The following is a 12,344-nucleotide window of genomic DNA, read 5'->3' as shown; positions in this document are numbered from 1 at the left end:
TGACGCAATTTAAATGGTTGCTGACACCTGATGTACTGTATGGATATGGTATATGGTAAATATTTTATACATCTTGCACTACTAAAGATCTGCACTACTAAAGATGTGTAGTAATGTATATAATACAGTGAGCCAAACTGTAATAAATAATTTACTGTACATAGGACACGGTAACCTTAAACTAAAGTAACCAGAAGACACTGACTCTCGGGGGATTAAAGTGGTTATTTATAATACAATGAGGTCATAGATACAGTTCTTTTGTTAGCATTGAGACAATACAAGGGATCTCCTTCCCACCATTGCTGGATTCATAATCCATTGCCACCATGTGGTTCACACGGATTAGGATCTGCATTAATTCTAGTCTATTTCCATGTTCTTGCAACATTTTACACAGAGATTGTATAAACCAGGAACCATCAACAGAGTTTCTCCATGCAAAATACCCTAAAATAAAAAAAATACATTCTGTAAGTAAAATAAAAACCAAAGAAGCTCCACACTGATGGTAGTGAAACCTATGAGTCAACCCCCTGAAAGTGCAGAGAAAAATGCTCCAACTGACCATTATTTCTAAGCCAAGTACTAGTTCAAATAAGGGCTAGTTCACACGTGAGTATAAGGGGAGGTTTTTGACAGCGGATTTCGCGTCCAAAACCTCCCCTTATAATGGTGGTCTATGGAGACCGCCGGGCTTCTGTTCTCCGCTAGCGGCGAGCTGCTGCTAGCGGAGAAAAGAAAGGACATGTCCTTTCTTCAGGCGGAAGCCGCGCTGTCTCAGTCGCGCGGCTTCCGCCCCCCGCAGCTCCCTCCTATGTCGGCTCATTCATTTGAGCCGACAGCAGAGGGTTAAGCCGCGACAGCGATGGTCGCGGCGGGCGGGTTTTGACAAGAGAGAGACGCGGCTCGCCGCGTCTCTCTCTGTGTCAAAACCCGCGCTGGCAGTTCACGTGTGAACTAGCCCTAAAGGACATGATAGTACCCCCAAGGCTCTGATACTATGACATTTGTATGCATTAGTTGGAACAAGCCCATCAATTCAGGAAGAGACCTGGTGGGGAAAAAAAAGTGCTATGACACAAATGTTATTAAAGGGATTCTATCATTAAAATCACATTTTTTTCTCGATCACATGAAGGAATAGGCTTAAGAAAGGTTATACTTCTCCTACCTTTAGATGTCTTCTCCGCGCCGCCGTTTGGTAAAAATCCCGGTTTTCGTCTGTATGCAAATGAGTTCTCTCGCAGCACTGGGGACGGTTCACAGTGCTCAAACAGCAGTGGGGGCGTCCCCAATGCTGTGAGAGAACTCTCCAGCACGCCTCCATCTTCTTCAGGAACGGCCTCTCTGCCCGTCTTCTTCCAGAGCTGGGTTCAAACTTCTAGGCCTCGGGCAGAGCAGAGTGCCCATGCCCGCGGCCACAAAAAAAATGACTGCTTACACAGCTTACTTTCTTACTTACAGCCATTTTCTTGTGGCCACTTACATAGTAAGCTGGTGTAAGCAGCCATTTTCTTGTGGCCTGTGGGCATGCACAGTCGGCTCTGCCTGAGGTCTAGAAGTTTGAACCCAGCTCCAGAAGAAGACGCGCAGAGAGGCCGTTCCTAAAGAAGATGGAGGTGGCGCTGAAGATTTCTCTCACAGCATTGGGGACGCCCCCAGTGCTGCGAGAGAACTCATTTGCATACCGAAGAAAACCGGGATTTCAACCGAACGGTGGCGCGGAGAAGACCTCTAAAGCTAGGAGAAGAATAGCCTTTCTTAAGGCTATTCCTACGTGTGATTGAGAAAAAATGTGATTTTAATGATAGAATCCCTTTAACGTTTTCTTCAGATTGGAGGAGGGGGGTTGTACAAGTGTTGAATCCCCTAAATATGGCCTCACAGGTCAATAACATGCAGTCACTACACCTTACACATCTGGTTTTAAAACTGCAAAAACATTTACCGTATTTTTCGGACTATAAGACGCACTTTTTTTCCTTCCAATATGAGAGGAAAATGTGTGTGCGTCTTATAGTCTGAATGCAGCGTGCGCAGCGTCTGTGTCTCGTCTGTGCGAATCAAAAGGAGAGCAGCACGGTGCCTGCCTGGTCTGCCCCTCCTTCCCTGTCTGTGTCGCGTCATACCAGGAGCGAGATCTGAGAGGCAGGGAAGTAAGGGCGGGCCAGACAGGTGAAGGAGGCGTGGTTTCAAGCTTGCCGAGAAAACCACGCCTCCTTCTCCCGTCTGGCCCGCCCCTCCTTCACTGCCTCTCAGATCTGGATCCTGCAATGAAGCCACACAGACAGGGAAGGAGGGGCGGGCCAGACGGGAGGAGGCGTGGTTTTCTCGGCAAGCTTGAAACCACGCCTTCTTCACCCGTCTGGCCTGCCCCTACTTCTCTGCCTGTGTGGCTTCATTGCAGGAGCAAGATCTGAGAGGCAGTGAAGGAGGGACGAGCCAGACGGGTGAAAGAGGCGTGTTTTCAAGTTTGCTTAGAAAACCACACCTCCTTCACCCGTCTGGCCCGCCCCTTTTTCTCTTCTTGCATAGCTTCACTGCAGGGTGTCTCTTTCCATCCATGGATGGCAAACCTGTGCACAAAGTGCATGAAACAATTTCAATTAAAACATATATCTATATCTATCTATCTATCTATCTATCTATCTATCTATATATATAGATATATATATAGATATATATATATATATATATATATATATATATATATATATATGTTCAAATCACCCCCATATCCCTAGAATACGTATAAAACAAAAACATTACTGTTGAAACACATACACATTTGGTATCCCTGTGTCCGAAAATCCCCGATTCTATTTACATTGGTGAAATATTATATTATTAGATTAAATATTTTACCAATTTTTTTTTGCTTAAATTTTTTTTCCCCTATTTTCCTCCTCTAAAACCTTGTCTTATGGTCCGGTGCGTCTTATAGTCCGAAAAATATGGTAAATAAAATAGTGGGGTACAAGTATCAGACTAGAGGATGGCAGTGTTGAGAGGAGTAAAATCTAAAAAAAAAAAAAAAAAAAAAAAACGGGGCTGTATAAGGTGTTTTTTTGTTCTTTTTATTTACATCACTTTAGAGAACGTCTGACTTTTTTTTGTCTGGCATTTAAGTTTGTGTATTTTATTTGCACTCTAAGGTTAAGGAGGTGATTTGAAATTTTATATATTTTAATTTTTAAAAAACTTTTTCTACATGTTGCTTTTTTGGCTGCTGTTCTATCGTGACTTTATTATATGGTTGATGTGAATGATCAGAGTCCTGTATAAAACTGTAGAGACCTAGAAGTTCTGGTGCTCGCTCTGCTTCCTAGTGGGCACCGTATATAAAGAGCCAGCATCTGCTGTAATAGTATGGTGGGTGTCAAGAAGGGATTAGAGATTTCCTCTAACCATTTCAGTAGTCACAGTCTGTTGTCTCCATCGGTTGTCAATAGATATCACCATGAATACTGGAACGTTCTATGGCCTGACACCCAGTTATGATTTCCTTATTATGGACAGATTGTCAGGTACAGACGCAATGAGCATGAAGAGATAGAAATCACACTTGTATAGGGAACCACATGCAATGAAGAGCAAAGTTGACCACAATATCTTATAAGATGTGGAGCAAACCACTTAAGGGAGTGGTTAAAACACCTGCTATTAGATTCATACAGTAACTAGTTGCAATACATGGAATCTAATATATCAACACCCAATGAAACATGTCTAAAGCTCCTCACATTCTGGACATTGGTAGAGCAATGGCTACTATACCATGTATGTCTTACCTGGTGGTGTAGAATAGACATATAACATGTCTTCCTCTTGTAGAATTTGCGGAGCTGAACTCTGAATACTGTCAGATGGCCCATCAGTTTCAATTCCAAAATCATATTCTTCTCCTCTACAAGCCTGAGTTATTGAGAATAAGTCAGTCTTTAATAATAGATTTATTTGGTCTTTGTATATACCTTAAGTGTATTTCTTACGTGTAATACTGCATAACTGTGACAGCATGCCAAGTGACATGACATATGTGTGCCTTGTGTTTGGTAATACAGCGCTCAAAATGCAACTATATACTGCACAGTATTACTGTTTCCCTTCTAGAACCATTGAAACTGGCACCTTAATAGAAAGCCTAAGACACAGCATGCAACGAGCCTACTGATCCCAAATCTGCCCAGGGGAATATGAGCATTTAACCCTTTAATTGCCAAAGATTTATGTAATCCATCATGGCTGTATCCTATTGTCACAACTAGAATATAAAGATAAGAGATTTGATTTTGGTATTCTATTACTCGTACCAGGTGATGCCAGGAATAAAGTCAGAATGAAGAGCCTTTATATAAGACTGCAGCAAAGCACTTTTATGCCCTCTTGTGCCAAGATCCAGAGTCTAATCAGAACATACATGTAACAATTCACATATCTGCCTGAGATACAACTATATGCTGAGTTTTGTAGAAATGTAACTTTTCTATCCGAGACACTTATGTTTTTTGGTCAATGTATAGCGTATTCACTAAAAGTTTATAAAACTATTGGCTCTGTCCTTGGTGCTGAAGCAGCAGGGATTAGATAAGTGAGTGATAGTTTTTGTGTTTTGTTTTCATTTTATTACATTTTCCGAAGCGACTATTCTGGGTCTGCAGACACTTCCAAGAATCTTTTACCACTTGTATGAATGAAACGGCACTTATAGGGCTTTTTTCATGATTAAGAATTTGATGACCTATTCTTTTAGAGCTTTGGCCATAAGCCAGAGTAGCCACGGCACACTGGATACTGTGGTGTACTGTAAGCACTGTGCTACTCCCTGTGCTGTGGCTCCTGCCATCAGCTGCTCATTGAAGGTGGTGGGAGTTGGACCTCTACCCATCTGAATATTGATGACCTATCCTAAACATGTCATATACACAGTCCAGTCATACTAATGTGACCACCGCCTACTTTTTACGTCAATGTTAAATAACCAATCGCAGAAGGCGCGTGTCATCAGCCATCTGAGTGCACTCATCATTGTGGAAGGCACGATGGATCAACACAAGTATGCATCTATCCTTGCGGACCATGTTCACTCCTACATGCGAATTGTTTTTCTTCAGGATGATGGCATCTACCAGCAGGACAATGCGACGTGTCATAAAGCTCGCAGTGTATGTGCGTGGTTTGAGGAATACCAGGATGAGTTTACCGTACTCCCTTGGCCAGCAAATTCCCCGTACTTGAACCCAATCGAGAATCTGTGGGATCACCTCGATTGGGTTTTTCGTGCCATGGATGCTCAACTGTGTAACCTAGCGCAGTTGGCCACGGTACTGGGGTTGGCATGGCTCAACGTCCCAGTGCACATCACCACAACATCCCCTCTATTCCTGCACGTCTCCCAGCGGTCCACTCTGCAAAAGGTGATTATTCTGGATTTTGACAGGTGGTCACATTAATGAGACTGGACTGTGTATCTACGTCTTGGAAAATTCCTGTAATAAATTTAAAAAACATCTAAAACCCCAATAGAACATCCAATGGATATAAATCTAATTCAGGGTGCTCACCAGGACTGTGGTGTACCAAATCACTAAGGGAGCCTTCACACGGAGTAAACGCACCTGTATTTTTGCAAAATACACGTGTAAAAATACACCTGTAAAATGCCATTCAAGTCAATGGGAGTCTTATTTTTACACGTGTATTTTGCAAAAATACATGCGCGTTTACTCCATGTGAAGGCTCCCTTTACTCCTCAGACCTGACCCCCACAGCTCCAGATAGCACAAGAGTCCTTGTTTTTTTGTTTTTTTTCTGCTCTGTATCCTTTTCCTGTTGGCTGCTGTTTGGTGATTTGATAGCTATGTGCATTGAGCTAAATGAAGTGTTTCCGTCTATAAAGGGGTCTTCATATAGAAGAAGCTATAGTTACTTCCTATGAACATACACAATGGTTACCTGGATAAAGAATAACTTTGGTTTACCAGCAAGGCTCGTGCAGTTACTGTTACTGAAAAACTTAACCAACCAGTTCAGCGTGAAAATCTGATCTCGAGCGAAAATGCCATCTTCATTGCCATGGCTCAGTACAGCGCACACAAAGCAACTTCTTTGGCTGTGGTCTAAAGCAGCAACTGAGATAAATAAATGTAACACACATCAGAAAACACTCTGTAAATTGCATTATCGATATGGAATTCAGTTTTGGAAGATGAAAAATTTGTCAGATTTGTCCACAAAAAGCATGCAATTTTTTTTTCTGTTATCTGAATAAATTCCTATTTTGGTTTCTGTGTTCCACTTGTCATTTTTTTTATTCCTGCAAGTGATTCCTTTGTCCGGACTTTTCTACTTTCACTTTTTTTTCCACTGTTGCTTAGCAACAGAAGTGTTAGAAAACGCACAACACACATGTCACCTGCATGTTGTCCATTGTTTTTGTGGATCCATTCACTTGAATTGACGGGTGTAAATGTAAATAACCAGCGCAGGATATTAATTCCCAGAACTGAACAAAAGGACTGACGAACTTTCTTGACATGTGGAGGAAAGGCTTCTCTACAGTTGTGACAATCCAGCTCCATCAATACTTTTATGAGAAATTCTATTACTGGATGCAATTCCAAATACAGCGGAATACTGCACCCTTCTATGCTCAGCCCCTTAATCTGGAATAGACTGGGGGCTTCTACCACACCTTGGCTCACCCACTCTCTCAGGACTATCAATCCTTCTGGGATCTATTCCTCTCCCTACCCGTCCCCACAACCCCAAACCTTACCTATTACCTCCCTTTCTTTTTCTTTCTGGTTTTTCTCTCTCTGCCTCGCTTCTTCCATTCACTTCCTGCATTATTTTTTCTTCAGTAACATCCTACTCTGTGCAGCGGTCGATTATATCTGTACTCTCCCCTACTGACAAGTAATACGTTGTTTTAACAGCGATCCCTCGACCCTGCTAAAATATATACAATACAATGTCTGCCATCCTTGAATGGGGGACCACTGATGGCCTTATTCGCTGACATCTTAGCGCCAACCCCATAAGAAATGGTGGTTATAGATACAAAATACCTCTGATGAGCCTTTCCTACCTATCTGTGAGGCGAGAAATGTGTTTGTATTAAACTTGACCTAGATAGATATACTGTATATTCCTGCCTAGTCACAATTTCTGAATTATTGAGGCCAGTTTTGTGGAGACACAGCAGACCAGTTGGGGTCTCTATGTACACACCTCTGCCTAATCTTATATGTATATATAGGAGTTGAGCAAGAGGAGGCAAACAGGATAAAACATGGAAAGGCAGACAGAGAAGGCCCTAATAGATAGGCCCTAGTATATCTTCTTTTTCTCCGTATATGTGTGTCTCTTTCCGTAATATATTACTGTTTTATTATCCTGTGTCTGTATTACTATGCTGCTGTAACATACTGAAATTTCCCCACTGTGGGACTATTAAAGAATTATCTTATTTTATCTTATCTCTTAGATACATATGCTGCAAGAATCACAATTGTAGCTAGCCCCCATGCTCTTAAGCTTGCCCTACTCTCACTGATGTTATCTATAGGTGTCAGCTGACAGACAAGCGATGTGCTACGGCAGGGGTGGGCAATTAATTTTCCCATGGGGCCAAATGAGAAATTGTAACTGTTCTAGAGGGCCATGCGTGCCACGGCAAATTTAGCTCCACCCACTTCTCCGCTGACTCCGCCCATTCTCAACCATTTTTCCATGTGCCCCACAAAGTAAAATCCTCCTACATTCACCCTAACATTATACACCCCCACATTATAATGTTTCCTTCCAAATGTCCCACAGTATTAAGTCCCTCTCCTGGTGCCCCAGTATAAACCAGCAGAAACTAGAGGGGACATTAAACTGGTGGCAACTAGAGGCAGACATGTCCCCCTCCAGCTACCCCCCATGGTTTAATATCCTCATCCAGCTGCCCCAGTTTAATGTCACCCTCCATCTGCCCCCTAGTTTAATGTCCCCCCTCCATGTGTATTCAGTTTAACTGCCCCCCTACATCTGCCCCTAGTCCTCCCTCTTGCTCACACATGCCCTCATTGCCGGCAGCTTGCAGTAAGCACACAGTCCCATGTGGCTCCGCCCACTAACGAGCCATAGCCTATCCTGGTGGTAGGCTGTAATGACATCATCACAGGTCCTTGAAAAAACTTCCACTAGCTATGCGGGCCGGATCGAAGTAGTCAGAGGGCCGGATGTGGCTCGTGAGCCGGACATTGCTTAGGTCTGTGCTAAGGGCTAGTGACTCTTAATACTACTATATTTGTGTGACCGACAACCCTGGCATAGGTTAACAAATTTACAACCTTTGTAAATAGGTATATAAGACATTTTCCTAACTCACAATACAGGAAATGTCCTTGTTGTAACAGTATTTATCCTTCAACATAATATATCCCCACCTTCCACATCTTGAATGTTCAGTCACAATACATAATGTACAGTACATGGCTGGCTTATTATATAGCTCCAATTTTAACCAGAATGTGAAGAGGTTCTTCTGACTTAAATTGAATGTTTTAATTAGGCCAGAAGTGGTGAAGAAAAAAAAAAATCCTACTCACCTGTCCACGTTGCTCCGGTGTCCTCCGGCGTGGTCTAGTCCTAAAGCTCGGTTGTCTACTTGTAGTGGAATTCCTTGCTGGGTTTGACATATCATGTTGCTTCCTCTAATGGCATTAATTGGCTTCAGTGGTCACATGACTGCTGAGGCCAATCAGTGAGTTCCGGAAGAAAGACGGAACATCACAAGTAATGGCACCCCGTGTCCTTCGCTGAGCCTTCTTATTGGCTTCAATGGTCACGTGCAGTGAGGACTTCGTCTGTGGAAAACTATGAGCCAGCGCTGAATAAAACCAATAGTACCAATAGTAAAAATACAACATGGATGTAGAAAAATCTTAAACATTTATGTTGTTATTGAAAATTTACAAACCATATTGAGCATAACACTAGAAAAATATACTATACTATCCACCTAAACAGCAGAACACCTCTGACACATTTCCACTTCTTAGAGGTAGTATATGGAGTGCCAATAGAACAATGATATACTGTGTATCTGCCCACATTACATAGCGCTAAGAACTGAAGTGTACATTTCTAAAAACATCAGAGGGATTTGGCTGCATCGCACAATATAGTTTTACATTTTTTGATGTTTTGATAATAAAATAGACGTTTAAGATTTTTTGACATTTATGTTGGATACTTTTTTGTGAGTATTAAAAGCTTGGGCCGAAATGAATGCATGCCAAAATGTCTTCCATGCTCACTCAACACCTCCATCCTATGTTCTATATCACCAGATTATAACATTTTCCTACCAAGACTGGGTATTTTGTATCCTGCTGTGACTTACCTGTTTGTAGAACTGTTTCCAGTTCAGTGTAGAATAAATTGTCTTCACTTCTTACTAGAAATCCTAATTTTTTAAAGGTCTCTTTTAGGGTCTTCTTGTCTCTGCGCGTGCCTTTCCTGCTTTGAAAACCTTTAAAATGAATTCAGGAAAAATAGTGAAGATTCCATAAGGTGAGATCATAGGTGATAAACCATATTCGGTATCTAGATTGTTAGGTATATCATGTATGATCAGTCTCCAAGTACTGACAGAACAGACAGAATACTGTTTTACCACAACAAATGCTTCATTCACATCAGTGATATTAAGCCAACTGTAGGTTGATAAATAGGTATCTGTTCTCACTGAGTGTTACACAAAGTAAATGGGATGTTGCATAACCAGCCCATCAGTTGTCACTTTGAAGAGGAAACTGGTATAAGCCCTAGTGAATTTCCAAATTATAATGTTATGACATAAATCTTGTTGGAATATCCATCTGAATATCTGATCCTAGGGGTCTTGACATTGAATGATCAGGAAAACAAGTCTGTTTTCCACTTATTTTTTTATTTATTTAATTGAAGTATTGCAAATGCTGTAGTTTGGGCTAGTCACAGCTTTCCTTTTTAGCGCTAGTTCACACGCAATTACGCGTGTGCATATTCCGTTGCAGCTTTCCGCTCCGGATTAGGCCCAAATGAATGGGCCTAGTCTGGAGGGTTCTGTCCCTGTAAGGTCATTCACAACCTTTGAGGGGCAGTACAGCGTTGTTGTGTTTTGTTTTTTTTTTGTTTTTTTTTGGTTGTTTTTTTACTTCCTTCCTGGCATATGATCTCCATGTACATAAGTATATAGAGGATGCTCAGGAGCCAGACAAGCTCCATATATCAACACTGCATCTGCAAGTGCTGAGTAGTTGTTATGTTGGCCGGGGTCCAAATGAAGGCCCACCAGTAATAACCCATCTATACCTTCTCTATAAGGAGTGGCCCTCTTCCATAGCGCCGCTATTTTTATATAGCTTGCAAAGCCATAGGCGATCCAGTATAATATTTTAAGATTTTAAGACCCACAAGTGGTTAAAAATGACAGATCACATGAGGAGGATCATGGTGTGAGACTTAGGAATACAAGATAGACAATATTTTTAGCTACAGAAAAGGTCATGTTGCAGACAGATTCTCTTTACATTACCTTGGATGTCAAAGTGTTCCATGTTAAGTATCAAACAAAGACTCTGTTCCGGGTAGTCCATCTTGTAACAATTATGACTGCCACCGTTTAATATTGTTGGTGTAATACCTACTCCATTATACCTGCCAAGACATCAGGAAAACAACCAATAAACTGTTTGAATAGTGTTACACATTATATTGTAGGCCAAGTGTGTTCCCGGCAATGGTTAACTACATTAGATTAGATATGCTGTATAGCTGTATATATTGTCTTACATACTTACATATGTTGGCTGCCATGTATGTTTGCATGTTTTAGTTGGAACACTACTGGTACACAGTGATACCTATGCTAGCTATTCTGGGGTGACGGGAGCCAGACCCCCAATAGTGATCTGATATTGATGATGTACAACCAGCATTTACATTTACCGTATATACTCGAGTATAAGCCGACTTTTTTCAGCACATTTTTCATGCTAAAAAAGCTCTCATCGGCTTATACACGAGTCAGGGTCCATGGAACACAGAAAACTGGAAGGGAGAGGTCCTTTAGTAATACTGCTCCGTGATTGGCTTGTCATGAGGTCACGTGATTGATGTCGTCAAAGGCCCTGTAGCCACTGGTATGTAACATCTGCAGATAAGGTTGAGTCTAAATCCTAGTAGCTCCGCCCACACCAGAGTCCGATCACATGGTCATGACATCATCAGAGATCCTTTAGCACACTAGGATTTAGCATCTACCCTGCAGATGAGTGGCCGGGATTCATTGTGTCTTATGGAAGATGTCTGTCTATGGAGGAGAGGAAGCTACAGTAACGTCACACACACAGGGACCTTCCTTTAGTTACTCTGCCTATTAATGTCAGGCATTTGGGGTTATTAATTTAGTTTCAGTAACTCCATGTGCCTCACACTAATAACAGTTAACCCCATCATGTCCCTCATATTAACCCCTGTGTGCCCCATATAAGGATTACTAATATGTGACACACATGAGGGTACTAATGAAGGACCTTAATTATGAAGATACCTAATTATTACCTCCATAGGTCCCACATATCAGTAACTCTTATGTGAGGCACACAGGGGGTTAATGTGAGGCACATGATGGGGTTAACTGCTATTACTATGAGGCACATGTTCGTTGTTGTACCGTGTTAGCCAGTGGGTTGGAAATATAAAAAACAAGAAAACGTGATAATCTTCAGTAGTTGATACCTTTTTAATGGCTAACTCATAATGATGACAAATGGCTGACGTTTCGGAACGCTTAGGCTCCTTTATCAAAGTAAATTTAAAAACATTTCTGAAGGATGCATATTTATATACAGAGCAGGCACAAAGGGTGTTAGAATTCAGGAGGAAGGGGGGGGGTTGTTGTTAGTAATTGGTAGAGACAATGTAAACACTTACAGGTCCTTATCAGTTCACACGTTACTGTAAAAAGACATGAAACTCTGTGATGCATTAAGTCCACACTAGTGTCTGAAGCAGTGTCATGAATTTATACTCATGTATGCGTCTTTCTCTCTTTGATCTGAAATTCCCTCTCAAAACCAAAATTTTCATGTGATCAGTGATATTGTGGTCCCCGCTACAAAAATGCTTTGACATGGGAAGGTGTTCTTTAATTGTATGGTGATGTGAGTTCATACGCGTTCTAAGTTGCTGTCCGGTCTCTCCAACATACAGATTATCAGTGGAACATTTGGTACACATAATTAAATACACTACATTGGATGTGCTGCAGGTGAAGGTACCTGGAATTTTATATTCCTTGTTCG

At 41.6% G+C, this 12,344-nt stretch overlaps 1 protein-coding gene across 1 annotated transcript; it reads right to left on the bottom strand.

The window, feature by feature from the left end:
• Positions 1 to 244: 244 nt before the first annotated feature.
• Positions 245 to 10,634, bottom strand: LOC142195915 (caspase-3-like). Its single transcript, XM_075266026.1, has 5 exons — positions 10,574 to 10,634; positions 9,398 to 9,526; positions 5,959 to 6,134; positions 3,795 to 3,918; positions 245 to 450 (listed from the first exon to the last, which is right to left on the bottom strand). Exons 1-5 carry the CDS (start codon positions 10,632 to 10,634, stop codon positions 245 to 247), a joined length of 696 nt encoding a protein of 231 aa, XP_075122127.1.
• Positions 10,635 to 12,344: the final 1,710 nt, after the last annotated feature.

Source organism: Leptodactylus fuscus, chromosome 1 (genome assembly GCF_031893055.1).
Source record: "Leptodactylus fuscus isolate aLepFus1 chromosome 1, aLepFus1.hap2, whole genome shotgun sequence".
In the NCBI taxonomy this organism is placed as follows: Eukaryota; Metazoa; Chordata; class Amphibia; order Anura; family Leptodactylidae; genus Leptodactylus; species Leptodactylus fuscus.
Note: the sequence above shows the minus strand (reverse complement) of the source record. Positions and strands in the feature narration are given on the sequence as shown.